We start from the raw sequence: 23,703 nt of genomic DNA, 5'->3' as shown, positions 1-23,703 counted from the left end.
TGCCGAAGATTGCTTGAGAAAAATAACCAGTTTATCTTCTGTCAAACTGGAAGAAAATGGCTCTAAAATCAGGTAATTTCCACTCCAATTGGTTACAACCCCTTAATGGTATGAAGATAGGATTTGGCAAGAATCCTGAAACATCACCAGTTTCAGGATTCTGTGTGTATTCATACTTATAGGATGTGATAGAGGCATTTAGGATGCTCTACTGCATATTACACTTCAATCAAAAGTTAGGATGCAATAGAAGCTTAAAAATTCACTTCTTACATTGCCATTTGTCAACTTTCCTGAAAATCTTGAGTGTCAAAGAAAAATAAGGAAAAAGATTTTACCAGATTAACATCAAAAACAATATAGAAGGGATAAAAGAAGATGGAAGAAATAAAGGAAGAGATAGGGAAGATAAAGGAAATTAACTATTTCAATTACTATTACTATTTTCAAAAAAAAAAAAAAAATTAAAAATCCCTCCCTTTATCTTTGACAAATTGGGTTCTTTATACAAAAATTCTCAATATCATTAGAATACTTAGTAAATATGAGGTCAAGAATAGTATCTCCCCCGCCCCACACATTTTTGCCAAATGCCAATGGCATTTTGAGTTTTTCATCGAGCTCTGTGTATGGTACATCAAGGCTTACCTCATCACCTACACCTTCCCTCATCAACTTTAACATCTGCATCAATGGGGCATGAATAGTCAATGAATGGAACAAAGTTGTCTGTAAAATCTAAGACTCCCAAGAACTAGGCAATTCATTTCACAAATAAAAGGTCCTAGTTCTAAACTCAATGACATTTCTTCCTATTTACAATGTGCTAAGTCCCGCTTATTGACAGAATCTCAATTATTAATTGCCTCAAACACCACCCATCTCATTTGTTGTAATTATTTGCTCTGTAATTCTCTTCACTTTAAAGCTGAGGTAGTAGTTAGATGTAATACAGATAGAGTATCCAGTATTTGGATCCCCCCCCCCACACAACCTTTCCTCGGCAGTATGAAGTTTTTCTCTGAGAAGTACTGCTGGATGGCAAACAGGTTCTACTAATACTATGTTTAAGTTAATACTTTCAAAAATTTTTTCAACAGCTTGCTTTTTCATTATGCATTCAACATACAAATCACAGAGTATTCTAAGTTCAACAGACTTCTCACTGAGCACTATGATTTTAAATTCATAATAGAGCCTGTTCAGTGCCAAACATAAGATGAGCTTATTCGTGTACTGAGTACATAATGGAGAAGAAAGTCACAAATACTAAATTTATTTCTAAAGTAAATACAGTTTAAGCAGAAAAAGAGGGAAATAAAAATAGTTTTGTGAATAAATAAAATTTCATTCTCTATATTTTCATACTGTATTTAATACTGTAATAAGCTACACAAATTTAATTGGAAAAATGTGAGCAAAAGTAAACAGAGAAGGTAAAAGCAGTCTGCATTCCATTAAATGTCACAGAGAAATTAGGCAGCCTGCTGCCTAATTTCTCTATGTGACATTTACTCCTACATGCAGATATGCTGGTAAAAATATGAAAACAAGAAGCCTGGAATCAAGAAACACCGGCAGAATGTAATTACAGCAGTTCACTCTATGCTGATTTGCTATAACGCTGTTCTTATATTATAACCCATATCTCACTCTAACGCTGTCACAACTCACTATAATGCTCTTTTACCAGTGTACAGATTAAATTTTTGGCATGTTTATGAAAACATTTCATCTGATGTATTCCATAGCTTGAAAATGAATAGCAAAACAGCATTAAAAAGTTTCCTACGCTGACTTGCGAAATTTTCCCATGCTCAGTGAAATTCTCTTCTACGCTAATTTAATTGCAGTACGGTGGCTTATGTAGTTCCAAGATCAACGTTTCAAAAAATTATCAAGTATATTGTTTGTAATATTTGTGTTATATGCATTTATCCAACGTCTAGTACAGTGTTAGGTAACGGACAGTTTACTCAAACATGTATAATAATTAATGCAATGCAGTTACATTTTCGAAGATAATGGCGGATAATAATTAAAAGGCAACAACGTCTGGATGCGGTACGAAGCCTACTAAGGTAAGAAAAAGACTGAATTTGAAAATTAAATTATACATTTTGAAGCGAATCAATTCTGTTCAATGACAAGTGGATGTGTACAATCATTTAGGACTGGCAGATTCAACTGTAAGAACACTGATAAAAAAATTAATTAATTTTAGCAACGGGAAAGACAGCTGTTCCACTGTAAGCAATTAAATTGGTTATGGCTAGCCTGGCTATTATAACTGAAATGGAGACTTAAATAATTTTATTGAAGATAATATCCAACACACAATTCCGTTAAGTTAAATATTATTAAATAAAAAGTGACTGGCCTATATAATGATCTGACAAAAGCACACCTAAAAAAAAAAAAAAAAAAAAAAATGTGGACCCATTTAAAGCTAGTAAGGGCTGGTTCAATAGATTTAAAATTCAGGAAGAAGCCGTAAATGCAGATCAAGAAGGAGCCGAAACTTTCAAAAAAGAACTTAAAATTATTGAAGAGGTGTTATACTTCAAGTTTTTAACATAATAAAACAGGACTTTTTTTTGGAAAAGAATGCCTAAAAGAAGTTTCATATCGAAAGAAGAAAAAAAAACATGCCAGGCTTCAAAGTGGTGAAGAATCGGTTGACTTTATTGTTGAGTGGTAACGCTGCGGGGGATTTTAAAGTAAAACCCATTTTAGTTTACTAGGAAGAGGGCCAAAATCAACCAAAGATACGAAAACTCAACAGCCCAGGGCCATCAGATTAATAGTCACGATTTTAATTGACATTTTAAGTTTAATATTGATATGTAATGTAGTTAGCATTTAGATAGTTATAGTAAGTCTTAAAGTACTGTATAATTAGAATAAATTCAAAAATAGCAAAGGCTTAATTTTTTCAGTACTCACCTTGATCGATCTGCAATTGTTATTAGGGTGAATAATAAGAGTAGCTAATTTTTGGGTGATTAGTCTTAAGTTAAGGGGATAGGTACAGGTAAATGATAATTACAATGGAAATGGGATTAAAATATGCGCAAGGAAGTAGAAGTGCACTTACTCTGCCCTTGGTTGTCATGAAGTTGATTTAAATTAATATTCTAAATTGTGAATAAGCCAATAGTCGTAACAGTGGATTTTCATTAAAACGTCTTCAGTTGGCTAGTTAAGTGAAAGGGAACACATACTGTATTTAAGAAGAATTTTTATCCCATGGTGCACTTTGCCACATGCGGGAATCTCAGATTGGTGATATTCCAAACCGGAGAAAGATTGAAGGTGACGGAACCATTCTATAATAAGGGCTTCATATTGTAAGATTTTGTGACTATTTTTTAATTTTAATATTGTAATAGACTGAATCAACTAGGGGGGTATGGTTATTTGAGTGAACATGTGAGTTCAGTGCTGGATTGTCCTGTTCTGAAACTATTGTAATGATAATAAGCTCTTGTATTAGAGGAATGGGCTGAACCGAATTTGGTTGTGGTACTGCCAATATATAACATGCATTACAATTTTGTTGACATTTAATTAAATAAATGATATTATTCATTTCACTTGTTGGGTATTTATGTGTTTCTTTATATTTGTTGAAAAGTGATCCAAGTTTATTATAGGTAGAAAAAATAAGTGTGATGTCTGTACTTGCAAAAATTCGTCGAAATTGTCCTGCAAGACCGCTGTACTGTATTTAAATGGCATTATGAATTTGATTATAGAGAACAGATTTTTTTGTGCTAAGAGGATGATGCGATGTAAAGTGTAGGAATTTCTCTGTGTGCGTATGTTTTCCTACACTTTACATCGCATCATCCTCTTAGAACAAAAAAAAATCTGTTCTCTATAATCAAATTCATAATGCCATTTAAATACAGTACCTCACAAGATGACCTAACTAACGAGTTACAATATCTCACAAAAATATTTATAGCCAGAAACTACCCACAACACTTAATTCAACATACTATTTCCATTGCAAAAAACAATATTAATAACCCTATAAAACAAATTAAAAATAGTAACACACGCCTCGTTCTTCCCTACCACAGCAGTCTTGCAGGGCAATTTCGGCAAATTTTTGCAGGTACAGACATCACACTTATTTTTTTCTACCTATATAATAAACTTGGATCACTTTTCAACAAATATAAAGAAACACATAAATACCCAACAAGCGAAATGAATAATATCATTTATTTAATTAAATGTCAACAAAATTGTAATGCATGTTATATTGGCAGTACCACAACCAAATTCGGTTCAGCCCATTCCTCTAATACAAGAGCTTATTATCATTACAATAGTTTCAGAACAGGACAATCCAGCACTGAACTCACATTACATGTTCACTCAAACAACCATACCACCCCCAGTTGATTCAGTCTATTACAATATTAAAATTAAAAAATAGTCACAAAATCCTACAATACGAAGCCCTTATTATAGAATGGTTCCGTCACCACTCCGACTTAAACATTTTAAATGTGAAACTCACCTTCAATCTTTCTCCAGTTTGGAATATCACCAATCTGAGATTCCCGCATGTGGCAAAGTGCATCATGGGATTACAAAATTCTTCTTAAATACAGTACGCGTTCCCTTTCACTTAACTAGCCAACTGAAGATGTTTTAACGAAAGTCCACTGTTAAGGCTATTGGCTTATTCACAATTTAGAATATTAATTTAAATCAACTTCATGACAACCAAAGGCGGAGTAAGTGCTTCTACTTCCTTGCGCATATTTTAATCCCGTTTCCATTGTAATTATCATTTACCCGTAACTATCCCCTTAACTTAAGACTTCTTCTTCTTTGTCCTTGTCTTCTTCCCACATTCATATGGGGTCGGCATTCCCTTCCTTTATTCTCTTCCTCCATTCCTTTCTAACCAGGGCTTCCTCTCTCCTCCATCCTCTCTCTTTCAAATCCTCTGCCACCTTGTCCTTCCATCTCAGCTTAGGTCTCCCCCTCTTCCTCATCACCTCCAGCTTTTCACACCTCTTCCCTACATACTCCTCACTTCTTCGTTCCACATGACCTCAACCTAGATTCCTGTATTTTTTTTACTCAGAGGCCTCACCTTAACCGTATCTCTAATGTAGTCATTTCTTAACCTGTCCTTCCTCGTCACACCACACATCCATCTTAGCATCCTCATCTCCGCCACTTCCATCTTCTCCTGAGCCCTTGTAATCGTGTCTCAGCACCATACATCAATGTGGGTCTAACCACAGTTTTATACACTCTTCCCTTCATTCTACAATTAACTTTCTTATCACACAGCACCCCAACTCATCTTTCTCCAGTTCGGCCATCCACATTGCACTCTGTGCTATATTTCTGCACTCAATCCTCCATCCCTCAACGTTCGATACCAGATACTTAAATTTCGAAACAGATGGTAGCTTTTCCTCCTACAGTTTTATAGAACTCTCAACTTCTTTGTTCAATACCATATATTCTGTCTTTGTTCTACTTGTCCTCATGCCTCTATCTTCCAACGCTTTCGTCCAATTTCTTCTCTGCCATTCCTTGGGATGATTCGCACAGTACAATATCATTCGCGAACAGCATACTCCATGGTGCTCTACTCTTCACTTCTCTCACTGACACATCCATTACCAGATCAAACAGATATGGGCTGAGAGTTGATCCCTGGTGCAGTCCAACTTCTACAGAGAACCCCTCAATCATAACTACACTGCTCTTAACCTGAGTCACCGCTCCCTCGTACATATCATTCACAAGCCTTACGTACTTTTCCGATGTACCCTTCTCCCTCATACATCTACATACCTCTTGTCTCGGCACTATCATATGCTTTTTCCAGGTCTATAAACACCATGTGCAACTCTACTTGCATCTCCCTATATCTTTCCATCACCTGCCTTAAAGCAAAGATCACATCTGTTGCTCCTCTTCCCGGCATGAAACCAAACTGTTCCTCTCCTATTTCCATCTCCTGCCTTACCCTTCCTTCCACAATTCTTTCCCAGATCTTCATCGAATGAGACAATAACTTTATTCCCCTGTAGTTCCCACATTCCTGCACATTACCCTTTCCTTTAAAGATTGGCACAAGTATACTTTCACTCCACTCATCGGGTATCCTCTCCTGCTGCCACAGTTTTTCCATCAAGTCCCATAGGATATCGATCCCCTCTTCCAGACTACTCCATACCTCTACTGGTATCTGATCAGCACCTACTGGCTTTCCCTCACTTCATTTTTCTGAGTGCACTTTCTACTTCTTTCCTGCTTATGTCTTCCACTACTCTCACATCCATCTCTCCATCCTCATATAGTGCTCTTAGGTTTCCCTCATTTAATAGCTTCTTAAAATAGTCTTGTCACCTTTCCTTAACCTTCTCCAGGTCCTGTATAACCACTCCTCTTCTCATCTTTTATCTGTTTTATTGATGAGAAGTCCTTCGATGCCTTCTCTCGCTTTGGCTATTCTCATCAGTTGCCTATCTCCCTCTTTCCTATCCAGTTCCCCATAAGCCTCGTCCACTGCCCTCACCTTTGCTATTGCCACAGCCCTTTTTGCCTCCTTATTTGCTATTGTATATGCTTCTTTATCTTCCTGGCTACCTGTTACATCCCATCTTTTCTTCATCTCCTTTTGTTTTATCACCAATTGCACTTCCTCATTCCATCCACCACCAAGCCTCCTTTCCCTCCGGCATCACCTTTCCTGATGTTTTCCCCCAACAACTCGTCACCAACTTTCCTTAACTTAAAAGACTAATCACCCAAAAATTAGTCAATCTCTTATTATTCACCCTAATAACAATTGCAGATCGATCAAGGTGAGTACTGAAAAAATTAAGCCTTTGCTATTTTTGAATTTAGTAATGTAGTTAGTTACCACATAATTATATACATATGTAACAGAGAATATTTTATATGGACAGATTTTTAATATTAAATATTTTGACCAACATCTGGCATCTTTTCACTACCGTTTATTTATTTTATTTTTTTTTTTTATGTAAACCACAAACACGAGAGGTATTAGAACCTATAGTACTTAGTACCGTGCTTAGGTTAGAGGTTGAGAAGACGAAAGAAGATATTTGTTGACAGTGGACTTGAACTTCTGTAGGCTATAATTTTCAGGAAATATGTATGAAGGAAGGTTGTTCCAGAAAACGGCAGTTGAATGAATAAACAAGGAAGATGAAAAGTTGGTTCTGTGAGTTCGAAGTTGGACAGTAAATGGATATTGGTTGGTGGCGGCATGTGTTTGGACCGTTCTGAAAGACAGATCGGGAATTATAGAAGCCAATTCAGAAGAACAGTGTCCATGGAAGTATTTGTAGAAGAGGCATGCAGCAGAAACAGTATGTCTATGAGAGAGCGAGTGGAGAGATTCTGTTAGAGATGAATCATTAATTAACCCAACTGCCCTCTTCTGAATGGAATCAAGAAACCTGAGAGAGGTTTTCGGGGGCACCACCCCAGATGTGGGAACAATATTCCATGACAGGGCGGATTTGCGATTTATACAGAGTGAGCAGCTGTTTGGAAGAAAAGTAACGCTGAGAGCGAAAGAGAAAACCAAGTTTTTTAGATGCAGATGAAGCAATATTTGTAATGTGCTTGTGCCAAGAGAGATTAGAAGTCAGGGTAATCCCCAAAAGAGATATATAATTTTTCATAGAAATCAGAATGTCACTAAAGATAAGCATAGGAGCAGAAGAATCCTTTTTGCAAGATATAGGACAAGACTGAGCTTTAGAAGGGTTGAAATCAACTAAGTTGTCTTTACCCCACTGGGGAATTACCTGAAGATCGGCATTTAAGGAATTGGTAGCAGATTTTCGAGAAATTGAAGCTGAATGAACAGGACAAGGTTTCTCAAAATGGAAAGTGGAATGCAATGTGCTATCATCGACAAAACTATGGATAGGATTTCCAGTCAATGGAAGAAGGTCATTAATATACAAGAGGAAAAGAGTGGGGAAAGTACCTTGGGGACACCGGCATTAGTGGAGAAGTTAGAAGACAGAGAGCCATCTACCATCACCCTCAGTGAGCGACCACAGAGAAAACTGGATAACCAATTACTAAAAACAGTTGGCAAACCATAAGATGGAAGCTTGTTTAGAAGACCTTAACGCCAAACACGATCGAAAGCCTTTGAGATGTCAAGAGCAACTACTTGTTTGTTTGTTGTTGTTTGTTTATTTGGTTTTTAGGAGCATTAGCAACTAAGGCCATATTGCTCCGGATATGCAGTGGTCATTCCCTGACCTTTCCGCATCCTCCGTATTTGGTGGTAACTGGCTTAAACCCCGGTCTAATCAAGAAGCATGTGCGACGCACTGCTGCTCCTTCCCACCTGGCTACGGAGGCGTCCAACTACTTGTGTTTCCCCGAACCTTTCCATTGAACTAGTCCATAAATGGGTAACATAAGCAAGAATATCACCAGTGGATCAACACTGACAGAATCCATACTGGCGATCATTGATCAGCCGGAAGGTTTCTAGGTAGTTTAAGAGTTGGCGGTTAATTGATTTCTCCATTACTTTAGAAAAAGTAGAAGTAATTGCAATGGGACGATAATTGGATGGGAGGGATTTGTCACCCTTTTTGGGAACTGGCTGGATATGAGCAAATTTCCAAGCAGAAGGAAAAACACCTTTGGAATACAAAAGTGAAAAAAGCGGCAAAGAATAGGAGTAAGTTCAGGAGCACAGGTTTTGAGAACAAGTGGAGAAATACCATCGGGACCTGGAGCTTTCTTAGCATCAAGATTCGTCAAAATCCTTCTGACAGCCTTTTGACGGAAGACCACAGGAGGCATTGAATGGAGCGTGTTGGGAATGGTGGGAGGTGTTTTACCAAGATCATTAATACATGAGTTGGAAGAAAAATGGGATGCTAGCAGGTCAGCTTTATCCTTGGCTGAAGTGGCAACAGAACCATCGAGTTTGGACAGAGGTGGGAGCACAGATGGGCAAAAGTTGCGGCCAATAGCTTTGGCAAGAGACCAGAATGCTCGGCTACCATTAGGGCAAGAAGAAAGTTTTCTACTCTTAGCCTGTTCAAACTCTAGTTTGGACTGATTAATAACTGCTTTACAATTGTTGCGAGCTTTGGTGTAGGCAGAAAATGAAACTGGAGAATTAGAAACAAGCCAATTACGATATGTAACATTCTTCTCTTGAACAGCCTTAGCACATTTATTGGAAAATGAAGGTTTAATTAAAGGACGAGATTTTAAAGTGGAGTGTGGGATAAAGGATTCCATTCCTGCAAGAATAATTTCACTGACACGATCTGAGTAAACATTGACATCAGAAGTTTTGAAACAGTAATCTGACTGGAATGAATTATCAGCATTAAGCGGGGGTCACCTATATACACAACTGTCTACTCACTGACTGCTAAAATTTTAGCATGTGATGGAGTTTTTTTTTTTCCTCTCCTACATTTCTTACACATATACAACTATTAGATTTGTTAATCGGGGAGTCTTAACAAATTATCCTCTGCCACAAGCAAGTATGCACACATGCATACACAGACTGAAAGTGATAAATTACCATATGATTAGATTTTATGGAACCAGTTTCTCCCATACAGACAATAACTTACTTATAGTAGACATATGAAGTACAGCAAGGAAATAGTTAAAAAATACATCACTTTGCCAATGATTATTAGATTGTTCTGCATCTAACCCTACATCAGGTGAACAATGTGCAAGTTTTTCCATCCTATCAATAAATATTGAGAGAGAAAAACCTGTGGTTTGATAATAAATTCAAATATTTTTCTACTACACATTACAGTACATTGACTAATTACAGCTTGTTTCTAACATGGAGAGCACAATAAAGGACCTTTCTGTTTGGGCAATAGTAAGCAAAGATATGTAGTTACTAATTGTCCAAGACGAATATGTAAAAATAATAAATATATAAGTAAGAGGAAAACTCACAACTGGTGTCATCCGAGATGGATATTTGTCTTCAAAGTGATCAGGATTAGGAATTCTCTGAGGCTTCCATTTTCCCTTAAAAGAAAACAGAAATAATCACAATATGAAACTTGCAACAAATATAAAAAATGCTGTTACTAAATATCATCAATAATGCATTACCTTGTAGTTTGGATTGTCAATAAGAGAAGGTTTCCATTTCCCTTTGAATTTGGGATTATCAATAACTGGAGGTTTCCACTCACCACATCCTACTTTTTCACATTTTGGGTTACCTAAAAAATACAAATTAAGACACCTTACCATTTAAAGCATAATGCAATAATGCATTTTAAATGTACCAATTCTCTACCTCTTAATTTGCCTTTAGCCAAAGCATAATTGACTGTTAAAATAAATTCCTACCTAGATGAAATCTAAGCCCATCAAAAACTTCAAGGAACTTCTCACAGCTCACTTATAAATCAATATATGGTACATACTTTTAGCAAAAAAAATTAAGAGTTATGAATGTTGTAAAGCATGAAAAACTAACTGAGTCACACACATACACACAGTATAAGTCAGAAGCATAAATGAGAGTGGAAATAACACTCATAATATTACTGTGTGGATGGATTTTTATTTATGCAAAAAGGGATATGAGCAAACACACCTTCAAGCACTATGCTACTAACAAAAAGTGCAAGTTAAACTCTTGTGCAAGAAACTAGTATTAGTCACAGTCCAGAAGAGGGGCAGCTTTTCATGGATAGTTCAAGTAAAAGTCAGAAAGAGTTGTTGCTTCACAATGGAAATATATACCCATTGATTCTGTTGCACACTATTCATATGAAAGAACATGGAAATATCTTATTTAATAAGTACCTGGAAAAAACTACAAAATCAAGTATGATCAGTATAAAATAGTATGTCCACAGGGATTCGAGATGCTAAGGATTTCTTTGTAATTTGCAAGGTGTTTCACAAAATACCATTGCTGTCTCTGCTTCTGGAACAGCAGAGGCTAGACCAGTGCTAAAGGAGAAGAGAATGGTCAGCCAGAATTTAATTACAGCATTAACAACAGAACTGACATTACAGTATATAATCTCTTGGTTCCAAGAAGCCATCTTGCTTATACCCATTCCATATCAAGCTGGGGCTGGTCAAACCATTAGTTAAAGCATTAGATCCTCAAGGTGATCTTTCAAGCACATAATTAAGAACATTCAGGGGAAGTCCCCTGGAAGTGTAATAAGAATCAGACAAGAAACTATTGGTTAGTTTAATCTCACTGACAGGGAAGGTCATGGAATCCATGGTCAAAGATACATTACATCTTGAGAGGTATATCTTAAATGGAACACAGACTTAGAAAATAAAATGGTGGTTGACCAACCTGATAATTAAAATAATACGGTCACATGGAAGCTGAATACAAGAAACATGCATATATCTGGACTTCAGCAAATCATTTAACACATTTCCACAAGGAATGCTGCTGTGCAAGATGTAGGTTAATGATGTAAATCAGGCTGAGAATCTTCCAAATTATTTGGATGGACTTCACGGACAATCGGAAAAATGGCATTTACATTTTAATGCTGCAAATGTGAAGTTCTACGATTAGGAAATAGTAACCTAAAGGTAACTTAATACACTATGGGGTAAAACTGAAAAGTGTAAAGTTGAAAAGAAATGTGGATATTTTGAGACAGTCATAACAAGGTTAGCATACAGTGCAAGCAGGCTGTCCAGAAAGTGCACAGTTTTTATTAATGATTAACAATAAAGTGTGGGTTACAGAGCTTAGAAACAAAGTATATTAGAGAAGGGATCTCACTGAGGTATGTAAGGCACTTGGATGGGGGGGGGGAGACCAAACTGAATGACTGGAATTTTCACAGTGAAATGGAACACAAAAACTATAAGTAGATGTAGCAGAAATATAACATACTGGGGAAAATTTTTATAAATTGGACCTCACGAAGCGTGTTTTGTCAACCAGTGGAATGAAGACTACCCTCTGTTGGTTTTTTTTTTTTTTTTGCGGCTGATGCAGCAAGCATCCTTGATGCTTATGACCTATACTAATACTAACTCATTCTGAAAGGATTCTCAATATGGATTGTTGTATGATGCTATATTATACAACATGTTTACAACAATATTATACTTGCGTGTACACTAATGCTAGGAGTTTAGTAAATAAATTTGATGAATTTGAGGTATTACTCAAAACATCAAAGGCAGATATTGTTGGGATATCAGAGACGTGGTGTCACACAGATATAAGGAATGCAGAACTGGAATTTGGGGAGTACAACGTCTACAGAAAGGATAGACAGGATAGGAAGGGAGGAGGGGTTATGCTATTAGTTAAAAAACACATAAAATCCAAGGAAGTGAAGCCAGTTGACATCGCTGGACAGTGCAGTGTTGAATCAGTTTGGTGTGACATAAGCATAGGTAAATCAAAATTGAGAGTAGGAGTGTGCTATAGGCCTAATGACTGATGAGTATAATAAGATACTGTACAGGGAAATAGAATGGGCCAGTAAATCAGAGAGTCTTATAATGGGGGATTTTAATTTCCCAGATATTGACTGGAATTTGTGGGTTGGTCACTCACACACTAGCAAGGCTTTTGTGGATTTATTGGATGATTGTTTTCTACACCAGCATGTTCGGGAGGCAACTAGAGGGAGTAATACTCTTGATCTGATTATCAGTAGTGATTCTTCATGCATTAGGAATCTGCAGATAAATGAACCACTGGGTGGCAGTGATCACAGTGTGCTGAAGTGGGATTTACTCAGGGAGGTAACTACCATCAGAGGTAAAGGGAAGGGTTTTTGTTTTCGTAAAGGCGACTATGCTGGTCTGAGACAGTATTTAAATTCTATACAGTGGGACCAACTGATGATGTTACCAACAGCAAATTCAAAATGGGAAGCATTCAAGGAACTAATCTTGGAAGCTACCAGGCTTTACATACCAACCAAGAAATATTGTTCAAGGTTCAGGCCTAAATGGTTGTCAGATGAACTAATGAGACATATGGCAGAGAAGAAAAATGCATGGGATACATACAAATTAATGGGTGACGTGGAAGCCTATGATAGATATAAGTTGGTCTGTAACCAAGTCACAAAGGAGATTAGGCAGGCAAAGGCAGATTATGAGAAATCCTTGGCAAAGGATGCAAAGAAAAACAGAAAAGAGTTCTTTACCTATTTAAACTCAAGAAGGAAAGGGATGAATCAGATTGGTCCACTGGATGTTGATGGTTCAACAGTTGAGGATCCAGCTCAGGTGGCTAACAATCTAAACGAGTATTTTGCATCTACATTCACACATGAGGAGTTATTCAGGAAGGGGAATGTCGTAGGTGAAGTAAACATTGGCAGTGAGCTAGATGATTTTCTAATAACTGAGAGGAAAGTGGAGGAGAAATTGTTGAGGATAAACATAAAAAAGGCACCCGGGGTGGATGGGATCTATCCAGTTATATTAAAGGAGGCAGCAAAGGAAGTAAGCAAACCCCTAGCCATAATTATGAGAGCTTCTTTGGACTCAGGGGAGGTACCCATGGACTGGAGATGTGCAAATGTAACCCCAATCCACAAAGGAGGATCAAAGGCTGACACAAGTAATTATAGACCTGTTAGTTTAACTTCGGTTCCAGGAAAATTAATGGAGGCACTGGTTAAAGAAGCACTGCAGGATCATCTGGACAAGAATTCAGTTATAGCTCAGACACAGCATGGGTTTGTTAAGGGCAGGTCTTGTCTGACCAATTTGATTGGATACTATGATGTAGTCACAAAAGAACTGGATGCAGGGAATAACTTTGATATTATATATTTGGATCTTAGAAAGGCTTTTGATACTGTTGCGCATGGAAGACTGCTGCACAAATTGGAGAAGTGTGGCATTCGAGGCAAATTGCTGCTATAGATAAAGGGATGGTTGAGTGGCAGAAGACAGAGTGGTAATCAATGGACACTGCTCAACGTGGACTAATGTTATTAGTGGAGTTCCTCAGGGTTCAGTGTTGGGTCCATTGTTGTTTTCTGTATTTATAAATGATATTGATGATGGTGTATCAGGCTTAATGTCCAAGTTTGCAGACGATACAAAGGTTGGCAGGGTTGTTAAGGACACTACTGATACTATGCTGCTGCAACAGGATCTGGAAAGGTTGAGCAGATGGGCTGAGAGGTGGCAAATGAAGTTTAACATTGACAAATGTAAAGTACTACATATGGGAAACAGTAACCCCAGATCAACGTATCAACTCTGTGGTACTACGCTGACAGTGGTAGAGAATGAAAAGGACCTGGGGGTAATTGTGCAGGCAGATATGAAGTTCTCTGAGCAGTGCAGACGAGCTGCAAGAGTAGCTCATGGTGTCTTGTCAATGATATACAGGAATTTTTCTAGCAGGGACAGGGATGTGATTATTCCCTTGTATAAGGCATTGGTCAGGCCACACCTTGAGTACTGTATACAGGTCTGGAGGCCTCATTTCAAGAAGGATGTAGAGCTGCTGGAACGAGTACAGAGAAGGGCAACAAGATTAGTGAATGGAACAAAGGGTTGCTCTTACGAAGAAAGGCTTAAGTTTTGCAAATTACAGAGCCTGGAGACTAGGCATCGCCGAGGTGATCTGATAGAGGTGTACAAGGCTTTGAATGGCTTGAGCATGCTCAATGCCGATGGGATTCTTCCTCTTGCTCAGAATAATCACCTGAGAGGGCATAAATTCAAACTGAGGAAGGACGGATGTCGGATAGATGTGCGGAAATTCGCCTTTAGCCAGCGGGCAGTTGGTTTGTGGAATAGACTTCCATCGCTTGTTGTTGAAGTTGATAGCCTAAACAAATTTAAGGCTCAGCTGGACAGGTATTTCGAACGAATTGAGGGGTGAAATGGGAGTAGTGGTTGTTTTTTTTTTTTTTTTTTTTTTTTTTTTTTTTGGCTGATGCTGAATAAGCTTGCTTTCTTGCATCATATGCCTCTGCTAATGCTAATGCTAATTATTAACATCTATTAGTTAATAGTACTGATTAAAAAAAAAAAATTAACTTCTACAACAGACGGTCCAGATTTTAAATGAAATTGATTGACTGATTCCAAAATTACGTTTCTATCATGTCACTAATTTCAAATATCATACATAAAGCATGTGCCATCTTAAGAATGAGCGATTCATTTTAAAATATTTTTTTAATCAACACAAGAAAATTGAGTGTATTACATATGTTCTATTTCCTTTGAATAGTTTGCCACTTAGTTTTTCCTGTAATTCATTTTGCTTTCCCTTTTAAGAAACCAGAAGTAATCTCCCAGAAACCTTTGTACTGCTTTTTCATTGTGGATATCATAACGAAAGCATTCTCCTTGCTCATCATTTAACATCTCCAATAAATCTGAGGAAAAACCCTGTTGGGAATGTAGAAAATGAATTTTCAAAGACACTGGGCAGTCCATATCTTTATAACACTAAAGTAAAGCTGATGCTAGAGATCCCTAATTATCTTCTTTTCTTCTATGAAATCTATGCACAAATGCATTAAACAATCACCAAGCTGATTTTTGTTCAGTATCTTATAGCTTTGTTTCAAACATATTACCTTTGAGAAGTTTCTTTATTTGAGGCCAATGAAAATTTCTTCTTTCAGTTGGGAAATAGTTCCCTTAGGTAGAGGAATCAATTTCCTTCTTTATCCAGAGCCTGAACAAAATTCTTCATTAATCCAAACTTTATATGCAAAAAGTTGAAGGAGAAGCATTTTTGGTTCAGCCAGTGGAACATATTTTATATTACTTCCCCCTGGTAAAAATTCCTCCCTCTTTTCCCACTGCTACACAATGTTTTTTATATTATACATTACTATCCTATAACCATAGAAAACAACAGTATTTTTGAAATGTCCCTGTAGACCAGTAAGTAATAAAATTACCCTAAGATCAACCACAGTTCAACAAAATCATGGTACTTTAACACTATCAGGATCTTGGACATACTTTCATGTTTTTTTATGTTTGTTAATTATAATCATCAATTAGTAATAATTATTTGAAAGTAGCATTTTGGAGAGTCCCAGCTGAAATATAGATCTACTAAATTTTCTGGAATGCAATTTCCAAACATTGTTTGGTATGAACTGATAACTCAATAAACAATATTATACTTACTAATGAGGGGTGGTTCCCATTCTCCATCCATTTCATCATCCCTAGAAGATAAGTAGATGTATAAAAATTTAACACATGTCCAGATAAATACCATAGAAACTACATAACTGGCAATTATTTATCATTAATATTAGCATTATTTTCTTAATGGTTAAAGCTATTAAGATGTTACTTTATATTCCTTAGTAATAATGCCATCTGAGATTTGTCATAGACATTCTTCCAGTGTGATGGCTAAGGCTGGGAGACAAACTCTGCTGGAGCAATCTAACTGGCAATTATTTATCATTAATATTAGCATTATTTTCTTAATGGTTAAAGCTATTAAGATGTTACTTTATATTCCTTAGTAATAATGCCATCTGAGATTTGTCATAGACATTCTTCCAGTGTGATGGCTAAGGCTGGGAGACAAACTCTGCTGGAGCTGATACAAAGGTCCCACTTGCAAGTAAGTTTATTGTGTCAGTAAATTTACTGATTTGACAGTCAAATCCTCTGGCTTTTGCCTTCAGACTGGCAGGACAATTAGTCCTCTGTGTATACCCCCTCTCCTTCCCATGTGCAAGTTAAAAAAAAAACAAAAAAAAAACATCTAGTATATGTTGGAAGAAACCGTGAATGCTTTATTGCTATTACCTCCTTGCAAAAATCTCACTTGCTGGAAGCTTACTGAATATGCCACACACTTTAACAATAATAAAAAAAAAAATGCATTTCTGAATAAATTCTTTGGATTAATGTTATCAAGCCATAATTGTCAGTTTGGCTTTCAAATATAATAAAACCACATGTAAGTTCACTGATGGACAATATTTAGGCAACTACGTAGTCTGTGATGCATGCAAGTAACCATGATAAAGGCATGCAGGAACATCACTTCCACATTCTGTTAATGGAAAAAGAAAGGATCTCAGGGGGTCAGTGTGGTATGATTTTTGATAAAAATCTAGCAGTTGCTGCAGAAATATAACAGTTGCTTATGCTGATTATTCCAAGACAATTATTTGAGTACTCTAAAATGGAGATATAAAGGCATTAACAGTTCAACAGAGGCATGTGCCATCATGCCTCAGTTGAACTGTTAATCTGAACATCTAGATTAACAGAACAAAGAATGCAAGTGTTTCAAAAAGATTAAAATCCTTTCCAGAGATGTACATACACATTTTTAACACGAGGGCCCTGAGGAGTATGTATGTGCGCGCACACACACACACATGCTTTTCAAGGTCATTTCATATACGGTTCAAATAATATGCCCCTTATTGTTTTAAACTCTTCCAGTACATGCTGAAATCTTATTTGAGTTTCCAACTACAGATATCTTTCGACTTATGACCATCTCATCTTATGAACACTAGGACTATGTGATTAGAAAAAAATAAAGGTTGAGATTGCACGGGAATATCAGCTGGTGATGCAATTAATCACGCAAGAACACATCCCATCATGCAATCAATTGTTTTGTACTGGTTAGTCGCAGAGCAGCAGTGTCCTTGTGTGGTTGTCTGTCTCTCATTTTTCATCAATTTACTTGTGGTTAGTTTTTATTTTGGTTTTTAATTTGTGTTTATATCAAAAGCTTATGACCAGTAAGGGAAAAGTGAAATACAATAGACTTATAGACAAAAATAAAATTAATTAATTTAAAATTATCCCATTTGACAATTTATTCCAATTTAAAGAACAAAAAGTGAATTTGTGAGGCAGTGAGAGAACTGGCACCAATAAAATCTATAATTACAAAAAAAACAAAAATGTCACAGACAAAGTGGAAAAACTGTTAATTATTTGGATGGAAAATCTAATTCAAAAACATATTCCACTAAGTTCATGACTATCTAAACTAAAGTGCACAGTCTTTTCAAGATTTAAATTAGGGAGTTGTTGTTGTTGTTTTGGTTTTTAGGAGCATTAGCAACTAAGGCCATATTGCCCCAGGGATATGCGGTGGTCATTCCCTGACCTTGCCGCATTCTCCGTATTTGGTAATTAGGGAGTGTGACAGCTATAATCAAAGTTTTAATGCAAGCCATGACTGGTTGGTCAACAAGGTTTTGCTAACACATGGGTGAAAGTAAGCAATTTTGTTAATTTGTATATGCTGATTAAGAATATTCACAGTAAAAAGTTTCTATCACATCGCATTTTTTATAAAAATGCAAAAACAGTTTAAAAATTGTAAAATACCTTCAAAATCAAAGAAATTGTCCAACATTGACCTCTGTACCTTTCCCGGTCAAATTTATTGTAACGAAAGAGACATATCTGTGTTGTTTAATGGTATACTAATACCCCTTAGTTTTATAGCCCTGAGGAGTGGCCACTCTGAGTTATATTGCTATAATCCTTATTATGCGGTAACACGTTTGGACCCTACTATATTTTCCGGCAGCCAGGAACCTCTGTGAAAGACAACTTGTTTACAAGCCGTCTTTATCCCTTAAATGTACATTTTTTTGGGTTAGTTTCGATTTGTAAGATCTAATTGTAGGTGGGGGTGTTTTAAAGTTCCATTTTGGTCTTGTGAAAACTCGTGAAATGGAGCAAAAATGGCATGCATGCATTAATTCACCAGTTTTTGCTATGTTTGTGAACAATTTACAGTGAAGTCACAATGTCAATTAATCACAGACAGGTGAAACAAGCTTATTATTTTTATTTTGATTGTCACGTAGATGATCAGGATAAAAAGTGGGCACCACATATGTGCTGTATAACGTGCTATGTAAATCTGACAGAATGGATGAAGGAGAACAATTCTAAAATGCCTTCTGCTGTTCGATGATGTGGCAAAAACCAACAAGTAACCTCAAAGATCGTTATTTCTGTACACACAAATACTAAGGGGTTTTCAAAGAAAAATAGTTAAAATAAAATACCCCAACCTTCCATCCTCAATAAGACCAGCGCCACACACACAAGAACTCCCTATTTCTATTCCGCCACCTAGTTGTAAAGAAATCCCTATTTGTAAAGAAGAGCAAGAGTCACTAGAGCTCATACCTACTCCTTCAACGTCTGCCGATCCTAGTTACAATCCTGAAAATGACAAAACCTCACTTAATTGAGCAAAGTAAACTTAATGATTTGGTTAGGGATTTAAATCTTTCAAAGTAACAGGCTGAGCTATTTAGGATTTAGATTGCAACAGTGGATTGCTAGCAAAATCCATGAGAATTTCTGTGCTCAGAAACCGAAATGAAAAGTATGTGAGTTATTATCAAATGGAAGGTTCTCCGTGTCTGCAAAGATGTAAAAACAGATGATGGATGAACTAGGGTTTGAACACAAATCCTGAAGAATGGAAATTATTCATAGATTCTTCTAAACTCAGTTTAAAAGCAATTTTGCTACACAATGGTAATATCAAAATCAGTCTCAGTGGCTCATTCAGTGGCTATAAAAGAAACCTATGATAGCATGTCATTGATATTAAATGCCTTAAACTATAAGAATTATTGTTGGAAATCTGTGGCGATTTAAAAGTAATCACTTTGTTGCTTGGACTACAGGGTAGTTTTACTAAGTACTGTTGTTTCCTGTGTTTATGGGATAGTCGAGCAGTAGAACATCCATTATATTGTGAAGGAATGGCCCCTCAGAGAAGAATACATTCCCAAGAAACTCAACATCAAATGCATGCCTTTAGTGAAACCTGAAATGGTGCTCTTCTCCTGCCTTTGCACATTAAGCTGGGCCTCATGAAAAATTTTGTAAAACTCTGGACAGAAATAGTGAAGGTTTCGAGTACTTAAAAAAGCCAGTTTCCAAAAATTAGTGATGCAAAGTTGAAGGACGGTATATTCGTAGGCTCACAAATCAGACGGCTTTTAGAGGATGAAATCTTTGAAACTAAACTTAACGCCACTGAATTAGCTGCGTGGAAATCCTTCAGAGTTGTTGTTAATGGGTTTTTAGGGAATGAAAAAGTAGAGAACTATAAAGAGGTGATAGAAGAATTGTTGCATAACTATCAAAAGTTAGGATGCTGAATGTTTCTGAAGATACTTCCTACATTCGCACCTGGACTTCTTTCCAGACAACTTGGGATCGGTCAGTGACGAGCAAGAGGACCATTCCAAAAAAGATATCCACACTATGGAGCAGTGGTATCAAGGATGATGGGATCCAGCAATGATGAGTGACTATTGCTGGTTTCTGATAAGGGAGGACCATTCGGTTCATAAGAGTAAAAAATAACTGTAAGTAGTATGATTTCCTATTTTTGCCTCCACTTTTGTGGGTTAATTGCTTACTTAAATCCAAATAGGTGTTTATAAAGTTTAAATATGTTATTTTTTATTCATTTGGAATGTTTATTTATTTTTTTTTTTTTTTATGTGAACCCCAAACACAGGAGGTATTAGAACCTACAGTACCTAGTACCGTGCTTGGGTTGGAGGTTGAGAAGACGAAAGAAGATATTTGTTGACACTGGACTTGAACTTCTGTAGATTGTAATTTTCAGGAAATACGTATGAAGGAAGGTTGTTCCAGAAAACAGCAGTTGAATGAATAAATGAGGATGATGAAAAGTTGGTTCTGTGAGTTTGAAGTTGGACAGTAAATGGATGTTGGCTGGTGGCTGCACGTGTTCAGACTGTTTTGAAAGAGAGAGCGGGAATTATGGAAGCCAGTTCAGAAGAACAGTGCCCATGGAAGTATCTGTAGAAGAGGCATGCAGCAGAAACAGTACGTCTATGGAGAGACTCTGTTAGAGATGAATCATTAATTAACCTAACTGCCCTCTTCTGAATGGAATCAAGAAGCCTGAGAGAGGTTTTGGGGGCACCACCCCAGATGTGGAAACAATATTCCATAGCAGGGCGGATTTGCGATTTGTACAGAGTGAGCAGCTATTTGGAAGAAAAGTAACGCCGAAAGCGAAAGAGAAAACCAAGTTTTTTAGATGCAGAGGAAGCAATATTTGTAATGTGCTTGTGCCAAGAGAGATTAGAAGTCAGGGTAATCCCCAAAAGAGATATATCATTTTGCCTAGAAATCGGAGTGTCACTAAAGATAAGCATAGGAGCAGAAGAATCCTTTTTGTGAGATATAAGACAAGACTGAGTTTTAGAAGGGTTGAAATCAACTAAGTTGTCTTTGCCCCACTGGCGAATTACCTGAATATCGGCATTTAAGGAATTGGTAGCAGATTTTCGAGAAGTTGAAGCTGATTGAGCAGGACAAGGTTTCTCAAAATGGAAAGTTGAATGCAATGTGCTATCATCGGCAAAACTATGGATAGGATTTCCAGTCAATGGAAGAAGGTCATTGATATACAAAAGGAATAGAGTGAGGGAAAGAACTGAACCTTGGAGGACACCGGCCTTAGTGGAGAAGTTAGAAGACAAAGAGCCATCTACCATCACCCTCAGTGAGTGATCAGAGAGAAAACTGGATAACCAATTACTAAAAACAGTTGGCAAACCATAAGATGGAAGCTTATTTAGAAGACCTTTATGCCAAACACGATCAAAAGCCTTTGAGATGTCAAGAGCAACTACTTGTGTTTCACCGAACCTTTCCATTGAATTAGTCCATAAATGGGTAACATAAGCCAGAATATCACCAGTGGATCGACACTGACAGAATCCATACTAGCGATCGTTGATTGGATGGAAGGTTTCTAGGTAGTTTAACAGTTGCCGGTTAATTGATTTCTCCATTACTTTAGAAAGAGTAAAAGTAATTGCAAAGGGATGATAATTGGATGGGAGGGATTTGTCACCCTTTTTAGGAACTGGCTGGATATGAGCAAATTTCCAAGCAGAAGGAAAAACACCTTTGGAATAAGAAAGTAAAAAAAGCGGCAAAGAACAGGAGTAAGTTCAGGAGCACAGGTTTTGAGAACAAGTGGAGAAATACCATCGGGACCCGGAGCTTTCTTAGCATCAAGATTCATCAAAATCATTCTGATATCCTTTTGACGGAAGACCACAGGAGGCACTGAATGGAGCGTGTTGGGAATGGTGGGAGGTGTTTTACCAAGATCATTAATACATGAGCTGGAAGAAAATTGGGATGCTAGCAGGTCAGCTTTATCCTTGGCTGAAGTGACAACAGAACCATCTGGTTTGGACAGAGGTGGGAGCAGAGATGGGCAAAAGTTGCGGCCAATAGCTTTGGCAAGAGTCCAGAATGCTCACCTACCATTAGGGCAAGAAGCAAGTTTTCTACTCTTAGCCTGTTCAAACTCTAGTTTGGACTGATTAATAACTGCTTTACAATTGTTGCGAGCTTTGGTATAGGCAGAAAATGAAACAAGAATTAGAAACAAGCCAATTACGATATGCAACATTCTTCTCTTGAACAGCCTTAGCACATTTATTGGAAAACCAAGGATTAGATAAGGGATGAGATTTTAAAGTGGAGTGTGGGATAAAGGATTCCATTCCTGCAAGAATAATTTCACTGACATGATCTGAGCAAACGTTGACATCAGAAGTTTTGAAACAGTAATCCGACCAAGGAAAAGAAGAAAAGAAGTCTCGCAGGTTATCTCATTTTGCATTCTTGTAATGCCAAACACACGAGGTTGGGAATAGCTATGAAATAAAGGTTCCATTGGAGAAGAGACAATCACCAAGTTGTGATCTGAAGTGCCTAAAGGACCACTCAATTAGAAGGGTTGTTTGTGAGAAAAAGATCAAGCATATTGGCTGTATGATTAGGATTGTCCGGTATTCTTGTATGTAAATGATTTTTTTTTTTTGGTAGTTGTTGGCGCATTGGCTTCTGTGGCCATAATGCACCTCCCAAGGTTTTTGCAGTACTTTGATCCAAGCCCGAGGCGGGAGTCAAACCCGCGACCTTTGGGTTGCCAGGCAGGCACTTTACCAACCTGGCTAGCCCGGTCGGCATAGATAAATGAACAATCTGTGCTAGGTCATTAGTAATTGCAAAAGCCTTCAGCATCTCGACCTGCTGGGTCGGTGTGACTAGAAAACGTAAGCCAGCTGGAGTTGTGAACATTAAAATCACCAAGGAAAATTACCTCACTGTTAGGAAAGTTGGACTGGAGAAAGTCAAGTTGCAAAGAGAGGAAGTTAAGGAACTCCAACTGATTAGTGGAGTTGGGAGAACGGTAGAGACAACAGATGAATTTGACACAATGAGGTAGAGAGATTTTAAGCCAGAGAAGATCAAAGAGAGGAGATTCCAAATTGCCAAGTCTCTGACAGGGAATATCAGAATGGACATATGCACAAGTACCACCTTTGAGGCAAAAGGAATCATACAGTGAATAATTTGGGCATCTGAGATGAGCAGTAGTTGAATCAACCGATAACTGAGATTCTAATTACTGGTTGTCATTTCTATTTCAAGCAATTAATTTACAAGAAAAGTAGTCAAGTATATTTAAATAAGTAAAAATTCACAATTTTTGGAAAAAAATGAGCACGAAGCCATAATATTAAAACATGATGTGCTACAAACTTTCTACTGTCATTTTCAGCACATGCGATTTAGTCAAAATCAGTTGATTTTGTTCATATTATCGAAAAAAAGTTTAAA

The 23,703-nt window shown here is 37.1% G+C and overlaps 1 protein-coding gene across 1 annotated transcript in view; it reads right to left on the bottom strand.

The window, feature by feature from the left end:
• The window catches only part of LOC150076146 (calmegin-like), a 308,067-nt gene that overhangs the window by 86,431 nt on the left and 197,933 nt on the right, over positions 1 to 23,703 (bottom strand). Inside the window, exons 14-16 of the mRNA XM_090387267.1 lie at positions 16,180 to 16,220; positions 10,156 to 10,268; positions 9,994 to 10,068 (exon numbers count right to left, since the gene is read on the bottom strand). Of these exons, the coding sequence (XP_090243393.1) occupies positions 9,994 to 10,068; positions 10,156 to 10,268; positions 16,180 to 16,220 (229 nt within the window). The remainder of the gene's footprint in view (positions 1 to 9,993; positions 10,069 to 10,155; positions 10,269 to 16,179; positions 16,221 to 23,703) is intronic.

The sequence above is a fragment of the Mastigoproctus giganteus genome, chromosome 13 (genome assembly GCF_048544385.1).
Source record: "Mastigoproctus giganteus isolate SK-2022 chromosome 13, ASM4854438v1, whole genome shotgun sequence".
Taxonomy (NCBI): domain Eukaryota; kingdom Metazoa; phylum Arthropoda; class Arachnida; order Uropygi; family Thelyphonidae; genus Mastigoproctus; species Mastigoproctus giganteus.
The sequence above is the reverse complement of the archived record's forward strand: the minus strand, read 5'-3'. Positions and strand labels throughout refer to the sequence as shown.